The sequence below is a fragment of the Oncorhynchus kisutch genome, linkage group LG15 (assembly GCF_002021735.2).
Source record: "Oncorhynchus kisutch isolate 150728-3 linkage group LG15, Okis_V2, whole genome shotgun sequence".
NCBI lineage: Eukaryota > Metazoa > Chordata > Actinopteri > Salmoniformes > Salmonidae > Oncorhynchus > Oncorhynchus kisutch.
Genome location: NC_034188.2, coordinates 60952795 through 60968701, shown reverse-complemented (window position 1 = coordinate 60968701; position 15907 = coordinate 60952795). Strand labels below are relative to the sequence as shown.

At 44.6% G+C, this 15907-nt stretch overlaps 1 protein-coding gene across 2 annotated transcripts; it reads right to left on the bottom strand.

Moving 5' to 3' along the window:
• Window positions 1-4424: 4424 nt before the first annotated feature.
• LOC109905625 (spartin) lies at window positions 4425-15352 on the bottom strand. Of its 2 annotated transcripts, none has more exons than XM_031790693.1 (8): window positions 15067-15352; window positions 13797-14617; window positions 11566-11763; window positions 9788-9932; window positions 9462-9656; window positions 8394-8552; window positions 7995-8085; window positions 4425-7208 (listed from the first exon to the last, which is right to left on the bottom strand). In XM_031790693.1, the coding sequence occupies exons 2-8, from the start codon at window positions 14613-14615 to the stop codon at window positions 7151-7153; spliced, it is 1665 nt and encodes a 554-aa protein (XP_031646553.1). In that variant the 5' UTR covers window positions 14616-14617; window positions 15067-15352; the 3' UTR covers window positions 4425-7150. The 2 variants fall into 2 exon arrangements, with proteins under 2 accessions (XP_031646553.1, XP_020358701.2); XM_020503112.2 differs by having other exon boundaries at window positions 4425-6653; window positions 15067-15350.
• Between the last annotated feature and the right edge of the window lie 555 nt (window positions 15353-15907).

Here is a 15907-nt window from a genome sequence, read left to right as displayed (position 1 = left end):
AATGTTGTCTAACTCAGTACTGGTGAAGGGAGACAGAGCTGTAATGTTGTCTAACTCAGGAGGTAGGGGTGTAGGGAGACAGAGAGCTGTAATGTCTAACTTAGGGGGTAGTGATGTAGGGCGACAGAGAGCTGTAATGTCTAACTCAGGGGGTAGTGGTGTAGGGAGACAGAGAGCTGTAATGTCTAACTCAGGAGGAAGTGGTGTAGGGAGACAGAGAGATGTCATGTCTAAGGGGGTAGTGGTGTAGGGAGACAGAGAGATGTCATGTCTAAGGGGGTAGTGGTGTATGGAGACAGAGAGCTGTAATGTCTAACTCAGGAGGTAGTGGTGTATGGAGACAGAGAGATGTCATGTCTAAGGGGGTAGTGGTGTAGGGAGACAGAGAGATGTCATGTCTAAGGGGGTAGTGGTGTAGGGAGACAGAGAGATGTCATGTCTAAGGGGGTAGTGGTGTAGGGAGACAGAGAGATGTCATGTCTAAGGGGGTAGTGGTGTAGGGAGACAGAGAGATGTCATGTCTAAGGGGGTAGTGGTGTAGGGAGACAGAGAGATGTCATGTCTAAGGGGGTAGTGGTGTAGGGAGACAGAGAGATGTCATGTTTAAGGGGGTAGTGGTGTAGGGAGACAGAGAGATGTCATGTCTAAGGGGGTAGTGGTGTAGGGAGACAGAGAGATGTCATGTCTAAGGGGGTAGTGGTGTAGGGAGACAGAGAGATGTCATGTCTAAGGGGGTAGTGGTGTAGGGAGACAGAGAGATGTCATGTCTAAGGGGGTAGTGGTGTAGGGAGACAGAGAGATGTCATGTCTAAGGGGGTAGTGGTGTAGGGAGACAGAGAGATGTCATGTCTAAGGGGGTAGTGGTGTAGGGAGACAGAGAGATGTCATGTCTAAGGGGGTAGTGGTGTAGGGAGACAGAGAGATGTCATGTCTAAGGGGGTAGTGGTGTAGGGAGACAGAGAGATGTAATGTTATCTAACGTTGGAGGAATAAGGTTTAATCCCTTATTTTTGTTGGCACAAAACCACCTCCATACCTCAATTCATTTGTATGGGTTACCTTCAGACGAGTCCCATGACACTAGTGGGGGACGTTGAGCAAAGCAGAGAACATCCTCGTGTTTCTAAGAGTCTCATCTTTCAATAGAGTGGTCACAGGACAAACTGTTTGTAGGCCAAACTGTTCGGACACTACAGATGGTTTCGTGAAAAGACAGATTTTTTTAGGATGTCTCATGGTCTGACAAACACCGCTGTAGCTCGGCCACCTTCCACCGCAGATGCGGAAGGCCGACATAGGAGGATGCGGTGGATTGAGACGCAGCCCTTTCAAATTTGCAGATATATTTAGTTTAAACTGACAGATTTTTTATGTTATTTTTGTATTATGTTAATTTGATTGACGCACGGGTGGGTCAATAGACTCTTAAGGATAAATAACTAATAAAACATGGAAACAACAATAAATGATCAAATGTCTCGAGATGTTTTAAGACGGCTGTCTCAAGACATTGCATTTCCAAGAGGTGTTCATAGACTGTCTTAAACGAGTCTTCATTTTCTAAGACGTCTTATGACGTCTCAAGATGTCTTCATTTATAAGCCTTAAGATGTCTCAAGACAGAGAGCCGACAGAGATTTTTCACCGAGTTGGGCCTCCCTCTTTGTCTTCCTTTCTGTAATGGCTGGGTATATACAGTGGGGAGAACAAGTATTTGATACACTGCCGATTTTGCAGGTTTTCCTACTTACAAAGCATGTAGAGGTCTGTAATTTTTATCATATGTACACTTCAACTGTGAGAGACGGAATCTAAAACAAAAATCCAGAAAATCACATTGCATGATTTTTAAGTAATTCATTTGCATTTTATTGCATGACATAAGTATTTGATACATCAGAAAAGCAGAACTTAATATTTGGTACAGAAACCTTTGTTTGCAATTACAGAGATCATACGTTTCCTGTAGTTCTTGACCAGGTTTGCACATACTGCAGCAGGGATTTTGGCCCACTCCTCCATACAGACCTTCTCCAGATTCTTCAGGTTTCGGGGCTGTCGCTGGGGAATACGGACTTTCAGCTCCCTCCAAAGATTTTCTATTGGGTTCAGGTCTGGAAACTGGCTAGGCCACTCCAGGACCTTGAGATGCTTCTTACGGAGCCACTCCTTAGTTGCCCTGGCTGTGTGTTTCGGGTCGTTGTCATGCTGGAAGACCCAGCCATGACCCATCTTCAATGCTCTTACTGAGGGAAGGAGGTTGTTGGCCAAGATCTTGCGATACATGGCCCCATCCATCCTCCCCTCAATACGGTGCAGTCGTCCTGTACCCTTTGCAGAAAAGCATCCCCAAAGAATTATGTTTCCACCTCCATGCTTCACGGTTGGGATGGTGTTCTTGGGGTTGTACTCATCCTTCTTCTTCCTCCAAACACGGCGAGTGGAGTTTAGACCAAAAAGCTCTATTTTTGTCTCATCAGACCACATGACCTTCTCCCATTCCTCCTCTGGATCATCCATATGGTCATTGGCAAACTTCAGACGGGCCTGGACATGTGCTGGCTTGAGCAGGGGGACATTGCGTGCGCTGCAGGATTTTAATCCATGACGGCATAGTGTGTTACTAATGGTTTTCTTTGAGACTGTGGTCCCAGTTCCTTTCAGGTCATTGACCAGGTCCTGCCGTGTAGTTCTGGGCTGATCCCTCACCTTCCTCATGATCATTGATGCCCCACGAGGTGAGATCTTGCATGGAGCCCCAGACCGAGGGTGATTGACCGTCATCTTGAACTTCTTCCATTTTCTAATAATTGCACCAACAGTTGTTGCTTTCTCAGCAAGCTGCTTGCCTATTGTCCTGTAGCCCATCCCATCCTTGTGCAGGTCTACAATTTGACCCCTGATGTCCTTACACAGCTCTCTGGTCTTGGCCATTGTGGAGAGGTTGGAGTCTGTTTGATTGAGTGTGTGGACAGGTGTCGTTTATACAGGTAACGAGTTCAAACAGGTGCAGTTAATACAGGTAATGAGTGGAGAACAGGAAGGCTTCTTAAAGAAAAACGAACAGGTCTGTGAGAGCCAGAATTCTTTCTGGTTGGTAGGTGATCAAATACTTATGTCATGCAATAAAATGCAAATTAATTACTTAAAAATCATACAATGTGATTTTATGTATTTTTGTTTTAGATTCCGTCTCTCACAGTTGAAGTGTACCCATGATAAAAATGACAGACCTCTACATGCTTTGTAAGTAGGAAAACTTGCAAAATTGTCAGTGTATCAAATACTTGTTCTCTCCACTGTAGGTTACTCGTGGGCGTAGTTTTGTGCCAGGTTTGGTATGGATAAAAAGGATGCCTGCCAGGCAGAATGAAACTACATCCCACCAAAACATGCTGAAATTTCAGGTAGTCTTTTCAAACAGCTCTTACAATAAAAGGGCATTATTGTAATAATTTTCACAATTTCACATTATTCCAACCCTGTGGAGATACATATAAAACAAAGGAAGAATCCAGTTTTTGACTGCACTGGGCCTTTAAATTCTGTGAACAAAAATAATATCCAACACAGTCTCATTTCAAGAATGAATTTTGACTTGACTTTGTTAAGCTCAAATATGAGATTATAGCATCTATGGACCCTCTCAACCTTTTCAGTCATAAGTGGTGGACCACTGGTGTGTGATGTGTAGCCTATGGTTTCATTTTGAGCAGAAGGAAATTCACTCTGCTCTTTATCAAGAACCTGAAAGATACAGGGTATCTTTCAGCGCTCCAACTCACTGTAGCTAGCCATCTCTGTCTTGATTACAAATGTATAAAACATGCAACTCAAATATGTAAATCATGAACATAATATAGAGGTAGGCCTTGAACCTCAAACAATTCTAATACAGTGATATGACATTATGTGATTGAGGAGTAATACAGCCTAATAATAATAATAGTAATAGTCTAATCATCACCATTATGCATAAATAATTCAAAGTACATTTTGATTGAATGTGAATCAACTAATTCAAATGTGAATGAGCTCCTTTGCATTCAGGATAAATCGCTTGGAAAACGTGCTGCAAAACGCTTGAAAATGATCCTATTTCACTAACTTGATTTCCAGGTAATTTGAGTGGCATCTACATTAAAATTCTCCTTTATGCTAGGTAAACACAAATGCATTTCTGAATATGATATATTATGCTTAAACCAAATACCTTTGGCCCATATTTCATCTAATGGGATAGCCGAGTCTGGCCTGGTTGCCAGTCTGTTCCATTCCTTGCATTCCGTGTCATTTGTCAAGATAGAGAGTAGGAGAGGATTGACACAGAGACTGGTACCCAGACTAAGTCGGATCTACTATGAAGTAGAAATGCCCAGACAGACAGATGACATGCTCTATCCAAACCGATGATATACAACACATTCGTCTATAGCTTTTTATTACATATCAGATATTTGGTTAAATCATCAGACCATGTGACTCTTTGTTCACATAGGGCCACAGAAGCACAGAGCCATTATTCGGAAAATCACAACCACTTTGTGAGAATGCTGATGTGTATTTAATGCCTGCATGAGATTTCAAGTTCACACAAAAAGACAGTTTGCCTTCACTTAACCCTGAAGGGGAAATATTACTGAAGACAATTCACATTGAATAAACATCAGCCCAAGTTAAATACAGTATGTTGACAACATAACACATATACGACGACACTAATCATAACACACTCAAATTGTGCCGAAACTGTTCATGTATTTATATCTGTCATTTTCCCATAATTATTTGTTTCAGATGTCATAGTTAAAAACAATTGTCCAAATGTTAATGACATTGAATATGATTCTCTTTACATCACATGAAAAAAAAAATAGTTTGTCCTTTCATAGAAAATGAATATCACAGCTTTAAAAAGTAATAATCAGATACCAAGTTGAAAGGATAGGTTATAGATTCTCAAAGATAATGAACTGGACCACAGGACAATACAGTAGCGTGGGCTTGCTATCTGTAAGGTGGCTGCTTTGGCCTATGGTTACAGTAGCATACAGCCTGTAGTAACTGGTTATTAAGGCATACTAAGCAAGCCAAGGACCATTCTCAGACCAGTTCAAACCTCCACTGCTTCTACGTTTGGATTGACTCTTTCGTCTGCATTACAAAGTCATATGACAAGAGTATACCTTAAGAGAACCCTGTTCCATCTGATATAGTACCCTCAACGGCTATATAACTATTCCTGTGCATGCTTGGGTTTCGTCTTGTTTCACACATGAACATTATTTCATTGATTAAAAGGAACCCAAACATGTATTCTTATAGCACATAGTTAGCATGCTGCTGGGTTTCTTCCCCCTCATACACCTTGACTTTCAGATAAGGGTTGCACATTTCTAGCAACTTTTGCAAAATTCCCAGGTTTTCCAGAAATCCTGGTTGGAACTTCCAGGAATCAGGAGTGAATTCATCTTGAAACCCAGAACCCAATGCTGGCCTCAGATTACGGGTGGGGAAAGAGACTAGGTGGGAATAAGCAGAACATCCAGATTCCTAAAACCAGAATTTCTGGAAAACCTGGGGATTTTGGGACAGTTACCAGAATTGTGCAACTCTACCTCAGTTACACCTTTACTTCTAGATACATTAACTGTGAACAGTACTACTGCAGTAATACTACTGTTACTACAATAGGTCAACAGCAGTAGTCTTGAAACAAACAGTTCCATCTGAAATTTAAGCAAGAATCCTGCTTTCAGTTTATATTCATATCACCTACGTGACTTTTTAAATTCCGGTGTCCTCTTCTCACCAACATTGAACACAAATAACTTAGCGATTATACATCAGCCTACCTACACACAACGTCCAGCTTAGTTACTATAATATTTGACATTATTATAATGTCATTATACTGTTCATTATGAAGATTAAAGTGCTTAACAGTTGTATCAAACCCTGGTAACATTTCTAGAGGCTATTAGTCAACTAAAGCATTTATGTATAGATAGATTTCTTTATAGAAGAATACAAATCGTGTTGTAATTAAAGCTCTAAAGGAAAGAGAGGAAGAGGACATGGTGTGCATCCCAAATGGCACCCAATTCCCTTTGTAGTGCACTATAAATCAGGAATAGGGTGCCATTTTGGAAGCAAGCCTAGCCTCTACTCTAGGCACTTGGGTAGATCTGAAAGAATAGGATATGCTTAATCAATATGGTAGTACCTCAGCCTTTCCCTTTGACAGACTATGCAGGTAGAAGTTGCCAATTTGCTTACACCTATCCAGACCTCTCATATCTACACCAGTGGACTGCGGGTAAGTGTCATGGGGTTAGGTGTTGACTGTCCCAAATTGCACCCTATTCTCTATATTTTGTCTGGTCAAAAGTAGTGACAATATGGAGTAGGGTGCCATTTGGGACGTAGACTTGTTCCCGGATGGAGCCTATTTTTCCCGTTTCTCTACTTGTTTCTGGTTAGTATTAGGGTCCCGTAGCTGGTAGTCCTCCAGGATGGCCACAGCCGTCTGTTTGCCAGTCTTCTTCACCGCAGCTTTGATGCCCAGGTTGTCAATGTTGAAGGCGGTGACGCCCATGTTAATGGCTGAGTTCACAGCATGGTCTGTGGCCTGGCCGGCTGCAGCCCCATACCTTATAATCACACACAACCAACTGTTGAGAGGGGGAGGGCTGCAGGAAGGGGGGCAATTACAGGGAACAGCAAGGACAGCAACATGCAACTAGCATTAAAGCTCCCACCCATGCAGATCATGAATTCAACAGAATTATTCAAGTTGTCTGACTATTCATAAATCTATAAATATACAACTGATTATATTGTTGGGCTGGTGACTGCACTTATTTCTACAGATAATACACATCAATTCAATAAGTGCATCATACTATGATTATGTATTAGGAATAGTTATATTGTTTTCAATAAAGTCAGGAAAAAGAGTTGGTTAGTTAGACACCAGAGAAATCAGTGTCAGCCACATGTTGAATTACGGGAGCCCAGTAGGATAGAAGAGTAGCCTGTTGAGAGAGTACAGGTGAATCTAGCAGCTTTACATTCAGACCACCTAGAAACAGAGGCTAAGCCTTGGCCATGCTGCTCGTTATTAAGGAGGGTTCATTAAAGGCTGGCTTTAAATACATGTCTTCTTGTCATTAGGAGGGTCTAAGATGTTTTGTAGACCCCTAAATCTGAAAAATAAGTGGAAGAGGGAAATGTACAGTAAGTGCTTGCTTGTTTTTGCTTATAAAACACAAGTGAGTGTTTGCAAGATACACCGCAAAAACCTGGTCTAGCAAAACCTGGCCTAGCAAAACCTGGTCTACTTGCAAAACCTGGTCTAGCAAAACCTGGTCTACTAGCAAAACCTGGCCTAGCAAAACCTGGTCTACTAGCAAAACCTGGTCTAGCAAAACCTGGCCTAGCAAAACCTGGCCTAGCAAAACCTGGCCTAGCAAAACCTGGCCTAGCAAAACCTGGTCCAGAAAGCAAAAGAACAGACATACACATCCAAGCTAGGTGGACAGGAGTAAATGTAGAGTCAAACAAGTAGTACTGCCAATCAGACATGGTGAATGAGCTGAGCACAGAACACATTCGGCTGGTAGCCTAGCGGTTAGAGCGTTGGGTCAGTAACTGAAAGGTCCCTGGTCCGATTACCCAAGCAGACAAGGTGAAAAATCTGTCCATGTGCCCTTGAACAAGGCACTTAACCCTAATTTGCTCCATGAGCACCGCACTACTATGTCTGACCTTATAAAATAACACATTTCACTTCACCTATCCGGTGTATGTGACAATACAACATCTTTACTTATTTTGACATGGATGCGTCTCAAATGGCACCCCATTCCCTATTTAGTGCACTACTTTTGACCAGGACCCATTGGCTCATCGAGTGCCATTTGAGACGCAGACATGTTGAATGAGAAGAGCACAGACAACACGTTGGTTGAAGTGTACAGAGAAAGACTTACTTATGCTTGACAGTGTTGACGGTTTCGGAGGCAACAGAGACGGTGATGTTCTTTGCTGCTACTTCCAAGCCAGTCCACATGGTAGCGAAGCCTTCAGGTAGGATGACAGGAACCACAACAATGACTAGGCACTTGGTAGAATAGGGGGCACATCATCCATGTGAACCATCCTTACAGGACAAGACAGACCAATAGGAACGACGGCCATGAGTACCGTCCTACAGCCTCTGGCCATAAAACATCGGCCGCCATTATCTATTCATTTCCCCTGAATCTCCACTGTTCGTTGACAGCCAGCAGGTGATCTACTGCGCACGGCCAACGTTTGTGTTGTTCTGTCTTGTCCTATACAATGAGTAGTCTAGTGACTATAACAACCACAACAGTGACCACGTGTACCTTGAACTCCGCTAGCAGCCACCACCATGGCTCCATCAATGTTGGATCGTCCATCTTTGTCTTTCTTCATGGACTCCGGGACCAACTTGCCTCCATGTTTCTTCACGTGGGGAGCTAGCTCTCTACCCACACACCCTGCCACCATACACACACCGTCCACTACAAACACACCCAGTCGTAACACAACACGAACCCCGTCATAACATAATACACACCACCACACACAGTCCACTACAAACACAACACACACACACACCATCATAGCACAAAACACATCCCATCATAACACAACCAGTCATAACATACACCACTCATAACACAACACACATCCGTCATAACACAACACACACCACCATACAAATCATCAACTACTAACACAACACACCCATCCACAACCAATCAGACAGTCAACTCCTTCCAACACCAGAACGAATCAGACAGTCAACTCCTTCCAACACCAGAACGAATCAGACAGTCAACTCCTTCCAACACCAGAACGAATCAGAGAGTCAACTCCTTCCAACACCAGAACGAATCAGACAGTCAACTCCTTCCAACACCAGAACCAATCAGGCAGTCAACTCCTTCCAACACCAGAACCAATCAGACAGTCAACTCCTTCCAACACCAGAACCAATCAGACAGTCAACTCCTTCCAACACCAGAACCAATCAGACAGTCAACTCCTTCCAACACCAGAACCAATCAGACAGTCAACTCCTTCCAACACCAGAACGAATCAGACAGTCAACTCCTTCCAACACCAGAACCAATCAGGCAGTCAACTCCTTCCAACACCAGAACCAATCAGACAGTCAACTCCTTCCAACACCAGAACCAATCAGACAGTCAACTCCTTCCAACACCAGAACCAATCAGACAGTCAACTCCTTCCAACACCAGAACGAATCAGACAGTCAACTCCTTCCAACACCAGAACAAATCAGACAGTCAACTCCTTCCAACACCAGAACAAATCAGACAGTCAACTCCTTCCAACACCAGAACCAATCAGACAGTCAACTCCTTCCAACACCAGAACCAATCAGACACTCAGCTGCTTCTTACCAAGGAACTGGCTGACGCGGACAGCGCCCCCGGTGGCCTGTTTGGCTACATGCAATCCCTTGGAGACAGAGGGGCTGACGTGGGCTGGCTTGTCCTCTGGGGTGATGTGCTCCCGCAGTTTGGACGCCCCCTTCTGGATGGCTATGCCAGTGAACTCAGCCCCCTTCACCAGGCCCCAGCTCAGCCACGATGCCCCTGGATGGGAAAAAACACAGTAGGTGTGAGTGAAACACAGCATACATTCCCTAACCTTAACCCCTACAGCCTCGGGTTAGGATGCCATTGGTTAAGGTTAGCGTTGTTGGGGTTAGGGCCCTGGGTCTGACCTGTGAGGATGCCGCTGGCCACTTTCTCGCTCCACTCTGGCAGGTTCTTCTCCTCCTCCTCTGCTGCTGCGGCCTCCTCTTCCTCGAGGGGAGCGATGGACACCTTCTGGCTCAGGTTGATGCTGTCTGCTGCCTCATTTGGAGCCTGCAGCAGCAGCAGGACTTGTATTAATATGGTGCTTTGAAACAGCGGTTTTATGACACCTGGTGGTGTACATGTACAGCATTGGCAGAAGAACATAGAAGTTTGATTAACTCTGCTTCATTGTCATGGTCCTCTTACAACAAATACAGGACTGGATAGCCTAGCTGGAGCCTAGCAGACCCTGCCTCATGGTAACTTCAAGTGCCTTATCCTAACTCTCCTAGTCACATCATAGTAACCTCTTAGTAGTAGCCTCCTGCTACCCTAGGGTGCCTCTTCTCCCTCTATACCCATCCTGATCACAACGTCTCATTCTTCTCCAAACAAAGAAATGGTCACCAGACATTTCAGATGTCTCCTTGCTTGAGGAAAACAGACAGAGGGGCATTGTTCTAACACCATCATTGCTATTCTCAACAAGACACAACCTCCTAAATGTACATATATTCAATATGTGATCATGAAACGCCTACTTGTTTATTGCATTCCATCCCAGAAGCAGCTGTCCATGTGAGAGGTAGTTTATCAACAACATGCCCTCAGTTAAAACCTGGCTGAATACTGTTGCTCGGAGACAGAACCCCCGTCTGACTCCATTACTGTAGTGACTACTGAGGCCGTGTTGTGTTCTAGCCAGATAAGAGCATTAGCACACATTAATGCTCTTCATCTGCCTGACGTTCTAAATTCCCTAACTGCTGAGGCCAGGCGTATTCAGGGAGCAAGCAGTGCAGTAGAGCCTTTAGTGTATGTATCCCAAATGGCACCCAATATCCTACATCGTGCACTACTTGGGACCAGGTCCCATAGAGCTCTGGTTAAAAGTAGTGTGCTGTGTAGGGAATAGGGTGCCATTTGAGAAACATGGAAATGTCTTCCTCGACCCACAGTGTCTGCCCTATACCCTCAGTATCTGCCCTAGACATTGAGAAGGCCCAAGACCCACAGGCGAAGTAGAGTGCCTTACAGCAGCAAGCAGTAATTTTCACACCAGAATAGAGCAGCATTTACATCATTAGTAACATCATGGACCAATCAAATATGGACCAATCAAATATTGACCAATCAGACTGAATCGTTATTGAGGCTAGAGAGAGCAGAATAGCTCATGTTAATCTACTACTGCATTAAATCTAGGCTGTCCGAAATGGACCACTATTCCGTATGCTGTCCACTATTTTGACCAGGCTCTGTTCAAAAGGTCCGTTTTGGGATAAATCCCTAATTTGAATCTTACATTCCACTGGGATCATTGGCTGGGAAATAAGAAAACACAGAACAACGCTTGGGAATGACGTCAAACTGTCGCTGTTTCTGAATCTGAACTGCTGATTAAGAATGGATGTAGGCAACCCTTTCATTCTTTTCATCCAAAGTCCATATAACCTTCTGCACAAGGTAACGTGTCATGGTGTGGTGTGACAATGACTCAAATACACCTGAAATCAGCAAAAATGCATCAGGCAGAGAGACAGATTTATAATTCTATTACTAATATTATATTACTATTCCTTGGATCACCAGACACCTTAATATGAGCCAGGCAGAGAGCAGGACCCTACGGGCCATGGTCAAATGTAGTGCACTATATAGGGAATAGAGCGCCATTTGAGACACAGCCTCAGCAGCTCACCTGCACCCTGAGGTCTGTCATCTGGGACAGCAGGTCCTGGAACAGCTGTCTGTCTTCTATAGGCAGTTCAGAGGACAGCACAACGCCCACGTAGGACCCCGGGGCGGACGCCATCATGTCGGGGAACATGAACACCCCTGTGTTACACAGCAGGACGGGGGAGTCAGTGGCCATCAGTGGGTACAGCCAATCACACACCTGGAATACATCAACAGTATAACCCATCACACACCTGGAACACATCAACAGTACAGCCAATCAAACACCTGGAATACATCAACAGTCTAACCCATCACACACCTGGAACACATCAACAGTACAGCCAATCACACACCTGGAATACATCAACAGTATAACCCATCACACACCTGGAATACATCAACAGTACAGCCAATCACACACCTGGAACACATCAACAGTACAGCCAATCACACACCTGGAACACATCAACAGTATAACCCATCACACACCTGGAATACATCAACAGTACAGCCAATCACACACCTGGAACACATCAACAGTACAGCCAATCACACACCTGGAACACATCAACAGTATAACCCATCACACACCTGGAATTCATCAACAGTATAACCTATCACACACCTGGAACACATCAACAGTATAACCCATCACACACCTGGAACACATCAACAGTACAGCCAATCACACACCTGGAATACATCAACAGTACAGCCAATCACACACCTGGAATACATCAACAGTATAGCCAATCACACACCTGGAATACATCAACAGTATAACCCATCACACACCTGGAACACAGCAACAGTACAGCCAATCACACACCTGGAACGCATCAACAGTACAGCCAATCACACACCTGGAATACATCAACAGTACAGCCAATCACACACCTGGAACACATCAACAGTACAGCCAATCACACACCTGGAACACATCAACAGTACAGCCAATCACACACCTGGAACACATCAACAGTACAGCCAATCACACACCTGGAATACATCAACAGTACAGCCAATCACACAAGACAGTACAGGGAGTTTATAAGGAACGACTAACCTAACCCCCCTCCCCAGACCAGGCTTACTGGGATATTCCACAATGACAAGTCGACCCCAAACCACCCCACCTCCATGATACAGTACTGTTAACTCACTGTGAAGACAAACACATCAAGTGGGCTGTTACTATCTCTGACACTCCCACTATCTCTGACACTCCCACATAGCCATGCAGCTGTTGATTACATTCAGGCCTTGGTGAAACATTAATAAGAGTTGTATATTTCCATTTCCTTATCTTATCACCAGTCTCAGTACATGTTTACACACTTCAGGTGCATGTGTGCTAAATACTACGGTCTGACATAAACGTTCTGCCATGTAATTCTACAGTGCATCAACGGGCCATTCAGTCACATTAGTCCTTTAGTCTGAGTCGGTCCAGTGCTGAGGTGCGGAAAGCATGGGGACAGTATTACTGAGGAGGGGACAACCTTCTCCACTGTCCTACTCACTTCAGACACACAGCGTGGGGTGTTTGTGTGTGTCTGTGTGATTGTGTTATCTATCTCAGGCTCTGTTCAAAGACTAGTGGTGCTGGTGTAATATTCTGTCCATGTGGCAGGCAGCAGACAGACCTCTGGCTCTATGCTGCTGCTGTCTTGTCATGACACCACAGGGACGGGGAAACCAAAGAGGGAAACCGTCCCCCTATAATCTGGCTCAACTAGGCCTACATTCCTACATACAGGAAAACACAGGGAAGATTCAACACCCTGTCTGTCTCTTTGCTGTAACTAGTTGTGACACAGGTATCTGTAAACCTGACAGAGTGGCCACTGGGGTTTCCCACCATGACATCATAGAGAACTCCTGCCTGGGATTAGGGCCACTGAGTCACTAATCACATGATGTAGGACACAGATCATTAGTTAGCCTATCCCACATATACACGAGCCCAATCCTATTCTAAACACCAACCACACACACAAACACCTCTGTATGAGAGGGAGTTTATGAGCAGAGGCAGAGCAAATCACTTATGATAAAATCGTGTTAGAGTGCACAAAGGATACAGAGAAAGATCAAAGAAACAGATACCAAGAACCCTGTGATTTCATCATACACTGAAATGCTGAGATACAATAAGTGTTGAAACTATATTGAGGGCACTGTAAATGGCAACACCCACAGTAGACAGTGGCTAGAATTCATCACCCCATCCCCCCACATCCCTCTTACCTGCAGGAAGGCTGGGGGCCGGTTGGGCACTCTCTCTGACTGCTGGCTGGTGAACTTGACCATCCGCAGGTACCCTGGGTAGGAGGGAGCGCTGACCTGGCCGTCAGGTGTGACAAAGAATATCTGTACCCCATGAGGCAGGAAGAAGAGTTCCTCTCCATCCTCCCCCAGGCTATGAGGAGAGGGGGGAGAGGGGGACATGTGGCTGTAGAACTCCTCTCCCACCAGCGACATTTCTCCAGACTCTGTCCCGTAGGAGATAGTCAGGTGGCCGTCAGCTGCCTGGGAAGAGTAGGCAGGGGGCAGCTCACCAGGCACCACAGACTGCCTAGTGGGAGAAAGAGGCAAGGAGGGAAACAGACTGCCTCCCACAGCTCCACCTTGGCGGTTAGTCATCAGCAGCTTGGGTGGAGACGGCCGCTCTGGTTTCTCCTTCTCCAGTTTGGGGTAGAGGTTTGAGTTAGAGGCTGTCCCTGGGACTCCATTAGAGGCATCTAGAGGCGGTGGGAACTCAGGGTCTGGGCTGGTCTCTAGGACCGCCAATCGAGTGGTGATGTTGTTCAGAGTCTCCTGCATCTTGTGCTGCATCTGGCGGGCTGACTCCCAGGAGCACCCCACACACTCATGCCCCTGTGAGGGCACACTGATGGCCCTGAGGAGGTGCTGGCGTCCCTGTGTGTACTGGGCCAGGGCCTGGGCCTTGTGGCCAGCTTCATCCTCGGTCAGGCCCCTGTTGATGCACTCAAAGGCCTTCTCATAGCCGTCTTTAATCACCTGCAGCCTGGCTCTGTCAAAGGCATCTTGATTGGCTTTCTCCATGCCTGCAAAGAAGACAAGAAAATACATCCATCTGAGATATCTCTACAAGGATCTGTTCACACCACAAGTAGCAATCTAACTGGCAAAGGTTAAATGCTAAGAATGAATTACCAATAGCTAGCTAAATAGCTCAATTCAAGGAAGCAACAGTTGAGAATCTCAACAACAGCTAACTATTTAGCTAGCATAGCTCTTTACATGAATTATGCATAAAGTCAAAGGCAAGCAATACCATTACTGTAACTAGCTAGCTAGGTTTGCAACGAGAGTAACGTATTAGTTATCAGGTAATAACATCTAAATCCCCTGCTTGAATAGCAAGCAAGCCAATTAGTTAGCTAGTTGTGTGTACTTTACCCCTGGGGTTTCGGTAGCTAGCTAGCTATCATGAAAACAAAAAAACGTGAAACATTTTGTCAATCAAAAGCCATCTAATCTGATAAATCATTACCCGCTAACGTTAGACGACAAGCTCCTGTCAAGTGAATGTGATCAACGCCTGACGTCTGTCTTTTTAGCAGTCTGAACTAGATTTCAAGCTTTTCTAGCAAGGGAAGGTTCTGTGTCATGCGCCTCCAACAACCATGTTAGGCTAATCAACAAAAGAAAATGTAGCGAGAACGAGATCCCCGACCCTCAAAGAGTTGAACTGGTGGAATTCTGGAACAGTTTTGTAATCTTCTGTGTTTACACGTCTTTTCTACGGCGAAGTATAAGAGACAAACAGTTCAAAGTCATAAAGTAAGTCACGATAAGACTGATGAGAGCCAGAGGAGGGCGCTGTTGCTCTTCCCTGACAGAAGGGCCACAGTTTTCCACTTTGCCCCAGCCTGACAAAGTGAGAGCAAAGAGAATCTGATGGGGCATAGCTGCGGGAAGGAGTGCCCTCTGCTCATACAGGAGTAATAAAGGCCTAATGCACTAATTTAGTGAGTTTATTTTATTCTACATTTTACATTAAACATGTATTCTTTAATTGTTATTTATCATGGGATGCTGCAGCACCCTCAGCACCCTTCCTTCCAGCGGCTATGCATTCATTATTGAGTCAAGTGTTCGTTTTACACTTAAGACATGACTCTACGATGTTTGAATTTTGTCTCTTGTATAATACATTCTATACATTAGTTTATACTGGATTAAGCATACATTTTTGTTAACTGTAATTTAGGTTCCAACACTCCATCTTGTGCCAATCTCAGTTCTTGGTTTCAATAGTTTATTTGTTCTAAGAGATTGTCAATTGGATAGGCTTTCTGCAAGGTTTTGTATATCTTACCTATCATATGAGT